Genomic DNA, 12,331 nt, shown 5'->3' with positions numbered 1-12,331 from the left:
GCATACACTCACTGGCAGGTACTGAGGGACTTAGCATAGTGCTTCTACTTGTGGAATTTAAAAATATGTTAAAACATTCTGAAGGGGAAAAAAATCCACACAATCCTTCTTTCATGTTTATTAACTGTTCCCTATTCTTCCTTCTTCTTTATAATCCTTGCAAACATATAAGCATACATATATTTTTATGTAGTCTATATAAAACTTTATGCTTAGCTATTTTTGTTGTTATAACATTTATTTAACTAGTCCCCTATTAAGGGATATTTGTTAACTTCTGGTTTTTCATATTAATAGTTAATGGTGCATGGTTAGGCAGATAACTTTTTAGAAAAAGAAAAAAAATCATTTCTTTAGAATAAAAGCCTACGGCAAGATTTTAATGTTCTATGTAAAATGTATATAATACACTAAAGTTGCATTTCAAAACACTGCACTAATTTATAAAGCTCCCCAAACTGTACCAGATTCATCCAAACCCTGGCAGTCCTAGGATTTAGAATTCAATTTCCACTCACCCCTAATTTAATAAACGTAAAATGATCTCTCACTGTTTTAGTGAGATTTGATATTTTCCCATGTGTTTATTTATTATTCTAAGACATGTATCACTTAAGGCACAAGATAACACCTAATACAACTGAGTGAGTTACATGAACAAAAATTGGTTATTATTTTCATTATATTACAATAAGGTCTATGAATTACAGCACCAGTAATCTTTCTACCTCATACCTTCTTTCACAAAAATGACTCTCAAAAAAGTGAAAAATAAAAAATTAATATACAAGTTTCGCATCAATCTTTTATATATATTTACTAGTAACTATCAATACTTTTTAATTATGCCTAGATTAAACAAATTACAAATTCCTTTTTTTTAAAAAAATATTGTTGACACTGTTAGAGATGTCCCATTTGCCCCCACTTTGCCCACCTCTACCCAACCCTCTTCCTCCCTCTCCTGGCTTTCACCACACTGTTGTCTGTGTCAACACAGGCTATACATTTATGTTCTTTGGCTAATCTCTTCACCATCTTTTTTCCAGTCCCTCCACCCCCTCTGATCTCCGTCAGTCTGTTCCATGTATCCATGCCTCTGTTTCTATTTCGTTCATCAGTTTATTTTACTCAGTAGAGTGCACATATTAGTAAGATTATATGGTATTTGTCTTTTTCTGACTGGTTTATTTCGCTTAGCATAATAATCCCCAGGTCCAAATTCCTCATCAGTAATAAGTTAAGTTAAATTGAATTCGTACAGTAATATATTTTAAGAAATCGTATATATCATCCATTTCCCCAGAGCATCAATGCAGTATCTGCTAGGACTACAAAGATAAGAGGAATTAGATTGAAAAGGAAAGTCTAGGGGTTCTATAGAGGGATGAAGAGCGGGGAGCATGTGTGGATATGTTAGTTGTGTGGTCAGGGAAAGCCTTCTTTGCCTTTTTAGAAAAATGACAGTATTGTCAATGCTTTGGAAGTCAGCACTCTGACACCAACACAGTGAATTTTTAGAGCACATAATTTCTGTCTTTGTTCCTTAAACACAACATTAATTATTCCTTTGTTTTTAACAAAACCTTGTCTTAGCACTACAGTTAACAATGTAAGATTAGGTTCTGTTTTCAAAATGAAAAGCTATTTATATATAACTCAAAGCATGTTTTAATATGAAAACACGTTTTATTTGGACGCTGGATTCATGGGCTGGTCCACAGGAGCTTGCTTAATTGATGATACATCTAATTGAAGTACTAATTGTAATTTTTCAATGACATAAAAGTATTCTTTCCAACATCTTTTCCCAGAGGAAGATACATTTATTGTCCCCGTTCTGGATGCTGAGAATCTGTGCAATGTCCCTGCTAAGGCCCCAGAGGACATTAGTAGGTGTAGATGGACATGTACTTCTAGACTTAGATGTGGGACAGAAAGATAATATGTTGAGAGAGGGAAATGTATCTGGTTAGTTAATAGGAATATAATGTTAAAATAGAGAACTTGGGGAAATATGGATAAGTCAGCAAGACGGTATGAAAACTGACAAGCCAAGGAGAAGCCTGCTCAATGTTTACACTCCCATGAACAAAGGAGTGTGAACCTAGAATTCAGCTGAAGTTTAACTAAATACAGCAGAACAAATAACAAGCACCAGACCCGGTTCCCTTGGGAACAGGGCCCCTTCCTCATGTTCATGATTCTATAACAAGAAAAGGAGCATTTCAGTGAAGTGCATAGTAATCACGGGTAGAGCAACAGGTGCCTAGGGTAGTGCTCAGCAGCGGGTGTCTAAGGGGTGGGTGGTTTTTGCAGGAATACAGTGGTCAATGGATGAGTTCATTAAGTGGAATGTGTGGATTACAGATAAGGCACTGATATGAGCCTGAGAGTTTGAGAACCTCCCTGGTACTGCAAATCTTGCTGATGCTCCCAAGGGCTTGCTTACAGAATTAAATAATTTACTAGTCCCTATACTCTCTGACCATGCTGCTTGGAAGGAATCTCCTAATGGAAGCAGGTAGATAAAATAATACATTGAAAAGCCAAAGCACCCTGAAGTCAGCATAGAAGAAAGCACAGTGGGATGCATAAGACAATACCCGCTTCAAAATAAAAGTTATTTTCCCAACAGTCCCAAATGAAAAGAAAGAAAAACAGTTGTTTCCTAGTGGGCCCCAAGGGTGTGGTCAAGCCTTCCTTTTATTAAGTGGATAATAGTATATATATTTTAAACAATATAGTAGTGAAAGTTGTGCTTAGTTCCAATATTTCAAAACTTACCTCTAAATGCACTAATGTCCCCATAGTGTACTTGTAGTACAAAGTATTTACTGCCAGTCTCTCCTCCAACTCTGAATCCAACACCTAAAGATTTACAAAAGGTGGTAAATTAATATTTTAGAAATGGAAGCCTAAAATGGAGCTAATCTCGGGTTACTGATCTGTGAAATCCAAAGGGAAATAAAATAGCATATCACATGAAATTATAATATGAAAATGAAAATAAACTAGGCATTTTCTGATAACTTCTAATATAACCTTTCAATCCTTCTCAAAGCTCTGATAGAATTCTGTGCATAGCTCCCTCCTCAGAACCAGGGTAACCACCTACACTTTAAGAGGACAATTCGCTCATTCTGAAAGAAACAGAATAAAGCAAAACAAAATTCTTTCCTTGATTATGAAAGACATTTTACTTTGTATATATTCATATTCATTTTTATTTTCTGACTGAATATAGGAGCCTCTCAGAGAAATTGCTTTTCTTTCCATATGAAAACAGGTATCTGCAAAAATGTTATTGAGGAAACTGTTACCAACTAGATTAAAAACTCTAGTATGCCAATAAATTTCTGGACTCTGAAGGGTTCCTAATAGTCTTACTATTAATAGAGTTTGCTAGTAAGCTAAAAATTATCTACAGTGAAAATATTGAGAGGTGGAGAAATATTTTTTTTTTCTGCTCTACTCATGGGTCTTTAAAATGTCAACAAATTCATGACGGACACCCTTATTAATTTCCAAACCTGCTTGGTGGTGGCTGCCTGGCAAACGATAGAGAGGATTCTGAAGCAAAGCCAACCAGACGCCCGTTAGAGCTGACAGGAGTTACTGAGGCAGGAGAGGACTACGTACTTACCAAGCCCCCTTCCGCGCTGCCCCCACCCCCACCATGGCAGACCTATTCTGTAATGGAATGGTGCTTGCGCTTTGATGTTAAGAAACATTCAGGTAATAAAAGAGAGTCTGGCAATTCACTCACACACTGGTAGCTATGAATAGTTAGAGGTGAAGTCAGAAAAAGCCAGTGAGGTTTGGCATCCTACTAAATACCCAGGTTCCAGGACTATAAAAATAATCTGTTTGCTGAAGCAGCAGTTTATTTCATTCCCGGCTGTCCGGGCCCCTGAGCCTCTCCTGCTGGCCAGAATCAATGTGCCCGAGGCCAAAGGTGTCTTGAGGTGAACTTGGCTGTTTTCTATCTAAACTGTCATGTGGGCAAATTACAGGGAGAAAGAGTAACTCCCTACATGAAACCTTTTCAATACAAAGCAAGCCATACCGGCACTTTTTTAGTGTGGAACTGCAGAACGGAACATTGTCCACAACTGTTGGAAAGGACATATAACAAAAAATACTCTGGAATCAGAAATCAAGCAGCTTAATGTAAGACTGTCCAAGAGGCCCCAGATGTACCTTTGGGGAGTCTGGTAGGGGGAGCATTTCTTGCCCAGGCATACAGGATGTTGGCTTTATCTGTACAGGTTCCTTCATCACAAAACCTGAAAGGGAAAGTAGCTATAAATAAAGATTCCAATAGTAAAATGCATAAATCAACCACTGTGATGGGGGGATAAGAGAACATGTATAAAAACAAAGTAAAATACTACATCAATATATTTTCATTGTAGTCATATCAGCCTTAAGAGCTTAATGAAGACTCAAGCAAAGAATATTTTCAATGTGAAAAAAAAGCACATGGAAAAGATTTTTTTTGTTTGTTTGTTGCCTAATGTAAAACAATCCTGTGAGGTAGATATAGAATATCTAATTCAGTATGTTCATATGTGGAATGCACATGAAGTAATCAGGCAGAAAAAATAAGCATCACATAGAGAGTCTGAATAAACCACAGTTAACGCAGAGGAAATTTAGAAGTGGGCGAAAAGGAACGTCACACCTTTCCCCTTTGGGGATCAATGTTATCAGTAAGTCTTCAGCTGTTGCAACAAACAGTATGCAGTGCCTGCGCGCATTAGGGTGTCAGTACAAGCATACCCCACTTAAAGGGCTTAAGGACCCTTTGACTTTTTTAAAGTTTATGAACATTGGTGGGTCACAAGTTGTTTCATGTTGTGCAAATCACTGTATCTTAGTGAGCCCAGTTTTCTTTCTTGTAAAAACAGATATTTACATTTACCTCACAAGAGTTATTCAGCAAGTCAGACGAGATGTACATGAAAGCACTTTATAAACCTCAAAGCATAATACCGGGGTAATGCATTATTTAACTAAACGTTCACGTTATCTGGTGATTCACTGTGAGAGGTAGGGCTGGATGGTGAAAGGAGCACAGGCAGAAAGACATCTGGAGGTGAACCTCAGAACCCCCCTGAAGAGCTGTGTATCTTGAGCAGGTCTATGAGCAGAGACGGCTGCACGGAAACCTCTCTAGAAGGGCTGCAATGCTGATGTGTGTGAGGCACCTTGCTCAGTAACCAGCACACCGATACCTTCATCGGTAGCTCCAATTCCATAAATGGGAAGCTGACTCCAAACCACATGACCCCTACCCCTGTTACACTATGTCTCTTAATTTGTTCTGTTATAGAATTGGGCTTGTTCCAAACCACCGTTAGGTGATATTCTTATGCTGCTTTTATAAATCTGTGTTTTGAGAAATTAGCACCAAGCAGGGTCAGAGTCAGGAGTGTAGGCAGATCTGGAAGATTTGAGGACAATCAAGGACAAGGTCAAACACAGCTTCTTGGGCAGAAGGCTGGCTCACAGAGAAGAAAATGTGTACTGCCCCTGACCTGGAGGGGAAGAAAGGGCAGACCCTGGTGAGTCCCTACAGAGGTTAGAAACCAAGGCAAGAAACCTGAGAACAGCCAGGGCACAATCAAGAAAACCACTGGTTTTCTACTCAGAGGAAGGGACTCATAACCTGATTTTTCTTCTTTTTTTAAAAAAAATATATTTTATTGATTTTTTTACAGAGAGGAAGGGAGAGAGAGAGTTAGAAACATCGATGAGAGAAACATTGATCAGCTGCCTCCTGCACACTCCCTACTGGGGATATGCCCGCAACCAAGGTACATGCCCTTGACTGGAATACAACCTGGGACCTTTCAGTCCGCAGGCCGATGCTCTATCCACTGAGCCAAACCAGTTAGGGCCAAACCTGATTCTTGCTTGTGGTCAAAAATGGGGTGAGATAGGCAGTGAGTAGAGATAGCTGTTACTTGTCTGCAGAAAGGGTGAGGCGCCAGGAACCAGTTATGTACAGCAACTATTCTTGCTTCTCTGAGTCAGGCTGCAGAAAGAAACTGGGTCACGTGCCACGTAAAGCACGTCAACCGGTGGTTCCTTACTGCTCACTGTCAAGAACAATGTACTTATGGTGAAGGATCATTACCTTACCACGTGAGACACGCACTGGAGCCAACGTCCCTGACGTCCTCGTGCCAAGTGTGCTAAAAGGCTGAGGGTCCTGGACAGTGCCCAAAGCACTTGGCCTCAGGCTACAGTGCCTTAAAAATGGAGACTGTCAGATGTGATGAGCTGTGTGTCTCACTGCTGTCAGCTACTAAAAGTTAAAGATCTGCGTGACAATTTTTATAGCTTTCAACAAAGTCCATGAGTGTACAGTGCCTAACATCGCTGTGACGATAGTCTTAGTTTGAACAAGATCATTATGTCCTCTGCTATGGAAGTCGATTCAGGGCGTAACTAGTAAGAACCAGAACAAAACAGTGAAATACAATCGAGAGAACTGGTTTAGTACATTTTTCTCAGAGACATATTTGGTTATGTCATTCGCTGGCACAAAATCTTTCAAATGCTTCCCCAAAATAACATCAAAATAAAATGCAAACATTGTAGCATAAGGCCTTTCATGATCTGGGACCTTGCTATAGCTCCAGGAAAAATAAAAACTTATTCGGCGTGCCAAGTGGCTGCCAGTGTCTAAGCCCTCTCTTCTCCTCTGTTCCTTTGCCTGGAGAACCCCTTCCCAGCTCTCTCCTGAGAAACTTGTGCTTCTCACCTTCTCCTTCAAGATTCCCTCACGTCTTCCTCCTATGACCCCTGCCCCACCCACCTCCCATTCATTAACCACAGCCTTCACCCTACGAATCAGCGTGTTTATCTCCTCCTCCACCAGGCTCTGCACACTGAAGTTTAGGGTCATACCTTTTACCCTGCACTCCCAACACTTACAACACTGCCTGGCATTTAGTGAATATTCAAGAAATGCTTGGTGATCTTAACTGCAAAGTACAATTTTAACTTTTCATATACAAATACTTACAGCATTGAATTGGCCTACATTTTATTGTAATGTCAAGTATAAAACTATTTTTAAAGTTTTGTTAAGTTTTAACAGAAATATTAAATAACAATAAATTCAAATTACTGCTTGCCTGGTATTTTGTACAAACAAGCTTAAGTCCATTTTCACAAGAATATTGGAAATAGGTTATACTTTATAGCAGAATAAGCTCAGAGAGGTTAAGTAACTGCCAAAGGTCACACAGTGGAGCCACAATTCCAACCTCTGGCTGTCACACTTCCTTCAGTCTCAATTTGTGAGAATGACTTGCAGGCAGAGAAAGGTACTATATGAAGATAAGCTTTGATGAATACTGTCATATCTGCACTACATTGCAATTTGTGCATGCAACTTCTAAAACCAAATCCTACATCAGTTCTGACTTATCCACAAAGAGATGATTTTATATTTAATTCTCTTATCAGTTCTGGTAAAAGAAGAGCTTTTGGTTTGCTTTTCAAAATCCTGTTTTATGGTTTTTTAAAGAATGTACTAAACTCAAGACTGAGTAAAGAATGATTCACTGGAGGGAGCTGAGATATTGAAACTAATCCTAAAACCTAATGAGTGAGAGGACTAAGGAAGAGGAAAAACAAGAGGCCGGGAGCAATGGATTCCATAGTGGACGACACGAGAGAGCGGCCAAGAGCATTGGGCTTCAATCCCTGCACCTTCTCATTTTCAGATTTCCATTTCTCATTTTAAATAAAAATAGCATCATATTTTATCCACATAAAAGGAATGACAGGATAAAGTGGATAGTGTGTATTTTGGCTCTCCAAAAAGGGTCTTAACCAAATTAGAATTTTTACTATCCTTATTTATTAATTAATATATTTTTATTGATTTCTGAGAGCAAGGAAGAGGGAGAGAGAGATGGAAACATCAATGTGGAGAATCTTTGATTGGCTGCCTCCTGTACGCCCCAGCCAGCAACTTGGGCAAGTACCCTGACAGGGATTCGACCCATGACCTCCTGGTTTGTAGGCTGACGCTCAACTACTGAGCCACGCCGGCTGGGCACTCTCCTTATTAAGAGTCTGAAGGTTAGGAAGCAATGTAACCAACCCTTGATCAATGGCTGTTGTAATTTCAGGCCTCATCAACCAGGCTCCTTATTCTTTCAGCAGCTTCTCCTAAAGGCTCCTCCAGATTAAGCCAATTAATTGTGAAAAGACTCACATAGCTCCCTTGTGGTTTCCTAGTATTCATTGCAAAAATGATGAGAATTAACATTTGAAAATAAAACCATTCCGGATGCCTGAACCTTTGCTGTAGAACCTCTTCACCTCTAATCCACGGGGAAACCATTCAGATGGCATGAATATTTTTAGACTATGCCAAGAACTGAAAAGTGCTAGCCTGTCATTTTACATTATCCAAACAAAGCACAACTGACTGTTAAAAAGTTCTCTCTGGTTGTAGCTGTTAAAGGCTATTTACAATCCAAGGTTACTCAGGGAAGATCAGAAATGATAACTCATTTTTTCTTTTGGCTAAAAAAGTTTTTTCAATAAAACTGTCAGGCCCTCAAATTAATAAGTCTCTGCCTTCTCTTCCAATTTTAATGCATTCAGTCTCTAACAGAACCACAGGAAAGTGAATCCAAAGTTCGAACATTTCTTTAAGAAACACAACATAAAATCAATGGCATATGTAGAACACCCTTACCTTTCAAAACTGCATACAGTGAGTCACGTATTCAAATTTCATTAACTGTTTTAGAAAACCACAGAACATAATTTCCCATTCAGACAAACCCTATGTGAATTTCAATGCAAAGGGTATCCATTAACATAGTATCAGGATACTTAATGGGAAAGCTAAACAAGAGCATTGCTGTATAAGCAGCAGCCTGATAAACAGTGCCACAATATCCATAACCCGCCATGAGATTAGAGAAGCAATAAAGTCCATATGAGCAGTGTGTCTGTTTTGTCCATGCCAAACTCTCAGTGCCTAACAAAGTGCTTGCACATAGTGCAATATTTTATTAATCAATATTTTACTAATAAATGAATAAGGATAATAACTACCACTTATTCAGTACTTCTATGTGCCAGGCACTGTGCCAAGCACATTATTTACATCCCCTTACTCTTCATAATGGCCCACCGAGGCAGGATTAATATCCCCATTTTACAAATGAGGAAGCAGCCCAATACAGGTTAAATAATATGAGTAATATTTATTACAGCTATCAAGTAGTAGAACTGAGACTTGAACCAAAGATGTTCTGCTTTTGAAGTTCTGGTTCTATGTTAAATGTTACATGTAAAAGTACTGTGCTATAATATTGCTATTTTGTATAACATAAATACTAGTCTTCTGAGGCAAAAAAAAATGTTCAAAATTATGTAATGTTTGTTTCTATTGAAACTGTCAAAATGGTTACATCCATGACATTCAATTTTCTTAAAGTTGACACTAGTGTACTGGGAATTAGTCAGTTGCTAAGAAACTCTTATCAACACCTCTAATCCAGGCACCTAAAAAATAGCCAAGAAATATGATCACTGGTGACTAGAAGTTAGAACAAGATGCCAAGTGTATTGTAATGATCTTTTATACTCTCCTGATATGCAATATAATATGGATATATTATAATATTAAAGTAGAATAAGGAAATGAGTACAATTAATTTTAGTCTAGAAAAATGCATGTCTAAACTCTGCTACTATACTCAAAGACACACTTTACAGTGTTTAGAACAAGGAAAAGGGTAGATTTTGGAGACTATATTATTTCTGTTTTATACTGACAAGGATGTTATGTATATTTAACTTTAGAAGTTTGTTATGTAAGAAAATAAGAGGGGATTGCAGAAGGCACAATGTGAATCTTACTGCATAGTGGTCAGATGACAGGTAGCAGGATAAGGAGTGGGTGCATAAAGGCAGCAAATATCATATTCAACCAGAGGATCATTGTCATCATGAGGGAGGCAAGGAAGTTTTAATAACATCAACCGACAAAAGAGTCATTTAAATGAGTAACCAAGCAGGGTGTTTCACATACATGCTTCTCTATCTATATATATTTACGTACACGTTTTAGCTAATTTCTCTTTCCCTTCATCAGCATCTGTAACCCTGTGGAGATAGTGGCATTTAAAAAGACACAGCAGGTGGTTAATAAATAGAAGCACTGGAAAGGGATTTAAGCTAAAGCTTCATAGGATGGTAAAGTACTACCGCTTTAGCTGGAGAATGATTCCAAGTTAGAACGGCTAGAAACAGCCTCATTCAATCAGCTGGGATTCTTCTTCTCAAAAAAGGTCAAACAACCTACAGGAGCCACATTTCATTTGTAAAGAGTAGCTGGTCGTGATAAGCGTCATTAGGGATAGTTTTCAAATCAAAGATTAACTGCTATGACTAAATATAATTTTAGCGCTGCATAGAAGATCACGCCAAAGTACAAAACAGGATACATCAGAGGCCCGTTTACTTTAATCATGGAATATTATGAACACGATCCTGGGGTGGACAGTCATCAATTGCTTTAAGCCTTAAGTGCTGTGCTCAGCAGAAGAGAGGTACACAGCCTGTAGGATCTCACATTACAAAAAGCCAGTACTCCAGGATTACCCCACATGCCAAAGCGATTTGTATGAAGAAAATACCACGCTTTTCAAATCCTGGAACTCTTTGTAGTTAACCATTGATTTTTAAAATTTTATCGTAAGAGTAAAAAAAAAAAAAAAAGTGGAGAAAGTTTTCATAAAATAGATAAATGCAATATTTAAATTTCCAAGATTTCCTAAAATTTGCTATTTTTTTTAGTGGTGAGCGGTAATAACATTTTTATATCTAAATGACTCAGTTTTCACCACCTCATTTCCTGGACTGACCCTAAAAAGCCCCAAAGAGCACCTGCTCACCTATGGCTCCTATGTAGCCAGCAAATCTGAGGAACTTGGAATGCTCTGCTTTCAGTGAAGTCTGCAAGCTCAAATAAAGTCCAACAAGTCATGCTACAGCTATGCCTGCTCCAGGCTTGGTGCTATTACTTTCCATTGGTCCCGAGATGGTTTAGTTGTTTCTTATAGGAGCCTGAGAAAGAAGGTGTGTGGGGTGCATCTGACAGGCACTCTTGCCTTCTTTACATGGGCCAGCAGAGCCGCTGCTTTTCCACCAGCTGGTCCTGATTTGCATCCTCGAGAGATATGTAAATTCGGAATTGAGCACCGGGCCCACTCTAACCATAAAGGGACCACCCTACAGTATATTAAAAGGTTCACATCAATGTGTGCAATTTAAATGCACATGCATATAATTAACTAGACACATTACCAGTGTGAGCTGCTAATTTGGAATGAGACACAAAAGACTGGAAGATGTGCAGAGGAAAAAAAAACTTTAAAATTAAAATGACTACATAATGAAAACTGCTTCATGCTGTGTCTACTATTTTCACGTAAACTTAATATAACTGTAAATATATTTTAATGAACAGTAGAAAGAGGCAATTACAAAGAGCAAAGGAGGGCACTGTAGCGGTGAAACATCATCAGAATAGCTCTTTGCCTCGATATTAAAAGTGCTGTTTGAAGACAGGGGATGAATTATAACTTCATAATTTCAGGGAAAATGTTTTACTTTATTAGAGACACAGACCTATTTGCCAACCTGCTGGCAATGAAAATAGAGCAGCCGAGTGAAAACAGGGAAACCTTATCTAACCAACAGTGAAGAGGAGAAATCCTAGCTTGATGTTTTGGTGTTAAAATATCCCAATATTAGCTTTTCCTTCTTTCACTAGAGCATCCTTATTTTTCCATAAAGATTTCTCTAGAGTGTGAATAGGTTTTTGATATTCTGAAGCATCAAAAACCATTATAGTTATAATGACCAAAAAATATAGGTGAAATTTGGAAATCTTTTAAGTACTGTCTGTATCTTAGAGCAACTGAAAATTAGATTTGCATCTGTAAAATGAGTGTGATAAATTCCACAACTTAGATATTTTAGATAAATAATGCAGGGCTTCAGACAGTGATAGATTTTGGTGCTGGTATTATAATTCATGTGGGACAGATAAGAGGCTAAGCAGCTGGAAAACATCCGCTGTCTGTTCCAGGGCTGAGCCTGTGTGGCATTGGGGGTCAGGAACCGAGGATATACTTGTGAAGCAATTGAAAAGTTCATCCCATAAAATATCCTGAGAGCTCTAATTCTTTAAAGACCAATGAATTTTGCTAATATTAGGGGGGATAAAAAAGTCTATCCCATCTTTCAATGGAGAGTATGGCTGGGTTGCAGAAGTCAG

At 38.3% G+C, this 12,331-nt stretch overlaps 1 protein-coding gene across 1 annotated transcript in view; it reads right to left on the bottom strand.

Moving 5' to 3' along the window:
* PAM (peptidylglycine alpha-amidating monooxygenase) overlaps positions 1-12,331 on the bottom strand; it is a 272,140-nt gene that overhangs the window by 88,300 nt on the left and 171,509 nt on the right. Inside the window, exons 7-8 of the mRNA XM_081089059.1 lie at positions 4,204-4,289; positions 2,788-2,871 (exon numbers count right to left, since the gene is read on the bottom strand). Of these exons, the coding sequence (XP_080945185.1) occupies positions 2,788-2,871; positions 4,204-4,289 (170 nt within the window). The remainder of the gene's footprint in view (positions 1-2,787; positions 2,872-4,203; positions 4,290-12,331) is intronic.

The sequence above is a fragment of the Myotis nattereri genome (genome assembly GCF_964212035.1).
Source record: "Myotis nattereri genome assembly, chromosome: 4".
NCBI lineage: Eukaryota > Metazoa > Chordata > Mammalia > Chiroptera > Vespertilionidae > Myotis > Myotis nattereri.
This window is presented reverse-complemented; position numbering and strand designations above follow the sequence as displayed.